At 45.9% G+C, this 6176-nt stretch overlaps 1 protein-coding gene across 2 annotated transcripts; it reads right to left on the reverse strand.

The window, feature by feature from the left end:
• Nucleotides 1-2087: 2087 nt before the first annotated feature.
• Nucleotides 2088-5909, reverse strand: LOC119329616 (plant intracellular Ras-group-related LRR protein 4-like). Of its 2 annotated transcripts, XM_037602682.1 has the most exons (5): nucleotides 5518-5909; nucleotides 4476-5353; nucleotides 3112-4025; nucleotides 2863-3014; nucleotides 2088-2418 (listed from the first exon to the last, which is right to left on the reverse strand). In XM_037602682.1, the coding sequence occupies exons 2-4, from the start codon at nucleotides 5122-5124 to the stop codon at nucleotides 2865-2867; spliced, it is 1713 nt and encodes a 570-aa protein (XP_037458579.1). In that variant the 5' UTR covers nucleotides 5125-5353; nucleotides 5518-5909; the 3' UTR covers nucleotides 2088-2418; nucleotides 2863-2864. The 2 variants fall into 2 exon arrangements, with proteins under 2 accessions (XP_037458579.1, XP_037458578.1); XM_037602681.1 differs by having other exon boundaries at nucleotides 4476-5909.
• Between the last annotated feature and the right edge of the window lie 267 nt (nucleotides 5910-6176).

The following is a 6176-nucleotide window of genomic DNA, read 5'->3' on the forward strand; positions in this document are numbered from 1 at the left end:
GCTCATGTTTATTTGAATGGATTCTCCATCTATTTGGTCCTTCTGGCAGGAGGGTTCGAACAAGGGAGGTACGGTGCATCAGAGATGATCATCTGCATGGATGCATGTTGACTGTAGGTGTGGACAGCCTCTTTCCATGCAGGTCAGACCGAAGACCACTCTTCATCCACCAAGAGAACCATGACATCTCTTCCTCCGCAACGAGAAGGAGAAGAAGCTCTTCTTCCGTGACATGAAGGAAGAGTGTGTCTTCATGCTGGCAGTGAAGGAAGAGTTACTCTATTCCAGACAGGAATGACTGTGTATTAGAATTGAATAAAAAGTAAACGGGGATATAGTTTCGAGATTTATAAAATAAATATTTTTAAAAAAAATCTATCTTTCAATACATATAAAGTTCTTTATAACACGTGATGGACTGTTTTACAATGGGATGAACAGATTACAAATATGTGAAAAACATTTTTTTAGATACGTGATGAATATTTCAATATTGGATTTTTTTTGTAAATACGCTATGAACATTTTTAAATACGAGATAAACATTTCATAAATATGCAATGAATAAATTCCAAATATGGAGTGAATATTTTACAAATACCCGATGTTTTTTCTGAAATACACGGTCATATATTTTTATAATTTTTTATGGGTATTTATAACTGTGCAGTGAATATATTTTTTTTGAATACGTAATGACACTTTTCATATAAGCATGATCGTGATTTGTTTTAATTTTATGTTTATATATATATATACCCTTTTTAAAACTGCTAAATATTTTATTTCTTTTAACATATTCAATATTTCCAAAGAAGAAAGACAGGCTCACAACTGTAAATGGGCCTGAAACAGTCTTCAAGCCCCATGAGTTTACTGTTGCAGAGAAACACAATTTTTACAAATATGTTATTTGGATGTATTATACATGAATATTGTAAGAAATGTTTTATATCCGGGAAATAACTTGACGTGTGTGCGGGGGAGAAAGAGGGAGACTCGTCTTGTTTTGGAGTTCTCCAATCAATTTCAGCCTTTTAGGCCTCTTTGTCTTTGGGTTAAATGATTTTCTAGAATTTGAATCCTATTTTGTTTTTCTATGAAAGCGTAGTATTGAGTTACTTATATGCACTCATTCTATACTAATCTTACATGAGCTTAAACCTTAATTTGTTTAATTCTGTGAGAAGTCCTGTGCACTTCCACACTATTTCTCTCTACCCTCTCTTCTATCCTTTCTCCTCAGTCTCTAAAATTTATATGTTTGTTTTTCTCTGCGGCAATCAAAGGCACATATTGCAAAATTCGTGTTCAAAAAGCCTATAAGATACTAAAAAATTGTGTTTGTTTTTCTCTGCATATTCAATGGCACATATTGCAGAATTCATGTTCAAAAACCCTATCGGATTCTCCTCGGAAAAAAAAAAGCCTATCGGATTCTACGGTAGGTGACACTTAGTCATGCATCTTTCCTATCGTACGTTTTCAAATTCATTCGACCCAAAGAAGTCCTTAACATTAACCTGAAGATCATATTTAGAATCCCAATACTCATAGGTCTCTACCTACGTACGATCCAACGGACCTGACATGAACATTCTTATAGCATTCCAAACGGTTCACGCCGGTTGGAAACAAGGAAATGAACATCAATGCCAAATTATTGCTGGGACCAAAGCTGATTGGGAGTATAAAGACGTGCTGCACCTGCAAGGCCTCCCGTCCTCCTCCGCTCCATGAAGACGTACGTTGCTTTCACGGATCGGCGGACAGTAGCCGATGTTCCCTGACAGCGATCTGTTTGTCCAGATGAGATCGTCTCACTGGCCACATTCAGTGTGACCCCTACTTGCATGGATAGATGAAGGTGACATGCATGCCGAAGATGTACTTCAAAATTCCAATCAATTTCACTTCCTCTTTTGTCGATTTTTCCCGCCCACGGCAAAATCTACCAGGGCCCGGCCCGATCAATCTCCTTCAAAATATATTTCGTTGTTGGAAGACATTTTCCTTTTGTTCCTTCTCAACGGTATTGCTCGGCTATCCGCTGGAGGTTTTTTTTTTTCTGAAATGGAACACTTGTATATTCCATTAAGGCTCGGTTAAATCACCGGCTATGACAACTCAAGTCTGGGCTTCATACAAATGGAAGGAAACAAGGCATGCAAAAAATGTTTCGTTCCTCATTGCCTCCAGCAACACGGTACAATCAAACCCTAGTTGGAAGAACCACCATTCATTCAGAACGCATAAAACCATTGACAGATACAAACAAGTTCTCGCCAAAAAAAAAAATCTACAAACGACACGAAGAGAAACCACCATGTCCTGATCGTCGACTTTACTCATTTCACCACAAATTTCTCCGAGCCACGGGCATAAGGATCTGGGATAAGCCACGCACCACCTGGCATCCTGCACGTTACATTGCATCTTAGAATCTTAGAAAGTACACAGCAGTAAAGAAGAACAAATTGATCTCCAAAGTCATCGGAACAAAATCAATAAATAACATTAATTTTGATTTCAGTGGCCGTATCTAACTATTCTTATGGATAAAGTGCAATGGCTTATTTTTCTCTCGAGTACGGATATTCAGAGGGTTAGTCCTTTCTCCGCCACAGCATGACAAGGAAGATGTGTGCCAAAGAATGCTTATCCCTAGCGCAAATGAGAGTAACCATCTCTGAAGTATCCAATTATTCTTATGAATAAATCTGATGTAATCTAATCATCTTGATTCTACAACAGAAACCCGAACCATTGAACCATTGTCGAAGGGGAAGCACCGGGTCCATCACAATAGAAACATTTCTGATGCAGTAAACAAAGAAAACATTTCTGGAATTCTTCACCTACCTTCAATCGATCATGTCAGTGTCTATCCGGTCATGCTTTCTTTTGTTGGGCCTGGAGAAGAAGCAGAACTGAGCCCAATTCTTCTTGGCCTTCGCTGGCTGTGGCTTTGTAGTTTTCTTGGCAGCATATTCAGCCATGTACTGGACGGCAGCCTATAAAACATGACAAGAATAAGTTAAAACCAGTCACTAAACTACGTATCATCCACGGTGGATAATTGAAAATAAAGGAGAGTTAGCTAGAAATCACCTGAGCTCCCTTTAAAGCTATCTCCCTTGGTGGCACCTGTAGAGGATTCTCTTCCGCACGAAGCACACGGAGATGCTGCAGCATTCCAAAAGAATCTGGAAGCACCCTAATCTGATTATTGCTTATATCCAACTCCTCCAGCATCTCAAGGTTGCCAATAGAGCGAGGCAGGGATTGCATGTCAGCAAAGTTGTTCCCGACATTCAGTTTAACAAGAGAAGTGACAAAGCAAAAGTTCTCTGGAATCGACTCAAGCTCATTGAAGCTGGCATCGACCTCCTTCAGCTTAGTGAGAGATGCCATTGTAGTTGGAAGGCTCCTGATATTGTTGTACCTCACAGAGAGGATCTCTAGAGATTCTAGCTTCCCAACAGCCTCTGGAAGAGCCTTCAGGTGATTATAGCCTGCCTGCAATTCCACCAGTGAAACACAATGACCTATTGTGTAAGGCAGCTCATCAAGGTCATTTGTCTCAATCAGTAACTTCCTCAATCGTGTGAGGCTTCCTACTGAATCAGGTAGTGAGACAATATGGTTTGCACCCACGTCAAGCTCCTCAAGATTCGCCAACCTCCCAATACTAGAGGGCAGTGATGTAAGCTGATTTCCCCTCAGATCGAGGCAAATCAAGCTGCGAAGATCCCCAACTGAGTCAGGGAGTTGAGCTATTCGATTAGCATGAAGATCCAGCTTGGTCAAAGAAGAAAGCTTCCCGATTGTTGGTGGCAAAGCCACAAGCCGATTCTCCGAAATATCAAGGGTAACAAGCCCAGTGAGCTTTCCAATTGAATCAGGTATCCACTCAATCTGGGCCATGAGTTTTCCTTTTAAGTTGAGTTCCCGAGCGCCTTTCTTCGCAGCCACTTCAATCATGCTAGCTAGCTTAATGAGGCTAATTTTCTCCTTATCATCTCCTGCAAACCAAATCATCAACCAACCAACACATGAATAAATATGCACTTTCTTTTGAAAGAAATCAACATGCACATAATTCCAGCTCCAATGTAGACAGGGTTCAATTCATTTCCATTTACAAAGTATCGATTGGTCGATAACTAAGAAACTTACAACCAACCAATCAATCAATATGCACATTATTTTTAATAACAAAATCGGTATGCACATAATTCCAGCTCCAAAATAGAGAGGGTTCAGTTAATTTCCATTTACAAAACATCGGTTGGTCGATAACTAAGAAACTTCCAATTGCGTCTGATACTTATCTAAAGAACAACACAAGTTTTCCCAGTTTATAATTTTAACTCATAGAAACACATAATAACTTGCATGACAGTGCACCTAAACACTCAATTTCAGCACAATTTTGGCATATAAAGCGAACTTAAAAAGTAGAAAAGGCTCACCGTAACTGTCATCCAGTCCAACGGCCGCGGCGTTTGCGGCGGCAGTTCCTCCCGGTTTACGTGGACTCGCTGCCACGAGTCCGCCGTCCCACATTGGCGCCTTGGCCTTCTTGACGTAGCTGTCATCCATGGAGACACGCCCCATGCTCGTGCCCACAGTCCTCTCCGCACTGAAGCCGTTGGTGACCAAAGAGGAGCGGCCCGCAGCAGGCAACGGTCCCGCTGATGAGGCCGCCGACGAGGATGACGCAGCACCGGCGGCGGCGGTGGAGGTGATGCGCGGCGCGGCGCCGGTGGAGGTGGACGGCACGCACTGGGACGCCCGCTGGATGAGGTCGTCAAAGAGGGCGTGCAGCGCGTCGAGCTCGAGGATCCGCGTGACGTCGCGCTTCTGCTCCCGGCACTGGAAGCCGGCGAGCGCGCGGTGCATCTCCTGGGCGACGTAGAAGAGCTCCTCGGGCACGAGCGGCGACCTCCGCAGCGCCTCGACGGCGTCGAGACGCGCCCGCTCCTCCCGGTCCGCGGCGCGCGCGAGCGCCTCCGCCGCCTCCACGTCGTCCAGCGTCGGCCGCGCCGGCAGCGAGCGGTGCAGCCGCGTGATCTCCCCCACCACCCCCTCCAACGTGCCGAACGCCGCCGCCGCCTCCATTCCTCCCTCTCGGCTTCCCTCTCTCTCTCTCTCTCTCTCTCTCTCTCTCTCTCTGCGCGCGGTGCTCCACCCAAAAGCCCAAGAATTCAGATCTCCACTCCGCAGGCGCCTGCTCTTTATGTGCGCGCCCGCCCCTCGCCGCTGCTCTTTCTCGCCATCGCCAACTGCTCGTCACGTGCCGCCCGTGGTCCGCTGCCCGCCTGCCCCTCCCTCCTCCACCTCGGATGCCCTGAGGATAAGAAGAACAACAGGTGTGTGACGCAGATCAAAGCTTCGACCCCCCGCGAGAAAAAGCAGAGAGAGGGAGAGCGCGCAACTTTCTCGCGGACGCCCCGGTAAACCAAATCCAACAAGGCCAGGCCGGCAAATTCCCAGATCACAATGGACACCTACCTGCCTGCCTGCCTTCCGAGCTCCGACCGACGGACAGACGAAACGACCCAGGCCAAGAAGAGCTCGCCGGCCGGACACGCGCGGCGGGCGGTGGCGGGATCGGGGAATTGGGCGCCGTCTGCCGTGGGTTCTTCTTGGCGTGGCCCTGGTCTCTTGGGACTCTGGGGAAATGAGAAATGGGCAGCACAACTCCAACTCCACTCTTCACGATGGCGTGGCTTCCATTGGAGCCTGCCTCTCGCCTGGGGATGAGAGAGAGAGAGGGAGAGGGGCTGCTACTGCTGCTGCGCGCTATCCTATGCCTATCTCGGCATTATTATACCGCCCGACTGGATCCACTTCACTTCATTTGCCCCCCCATGATTTTCCTTGGAGAGAAATTGAAGAGAAAAGCGAAAAGCAGGCGGCTTTTGAGCGATCTTCGCTTGATTTGGCTGCCCGTACCTCTAGGTTTCAGATGCGCCGATTAACACCCGTGTCGTACACTTGTTTATAAGGTAACAAAAATGATCCCGTGCTGATTTTTTTACTAGTGGCGGTTACGCGACATGGTAAGCTGTGATTATCAGTGGTCAGAACCAGCGCACACGTCACAAAACCCCCGGTCCCCGCGGAATCCTTCGGTAATCTCACATTCTCGTGCCAAAGCTTCCATACCA

The sequence above is a fragment of the Triticum dicoccoides genome, chromosome 7A (assembly GCF_002162155.2).
Source record: "Triticum dicoccoides isolate Atlit2015 ecotype Zavitan chromosome 7A, WEW_v2.0, whole genome shotgun sequence".
Lineage (NCBI taxonomy): Eukaryota > Viridiplantae > Streptophyta > Magnoliopsida > Poales > Poaceae > Triticum > Triticum dicoccoides.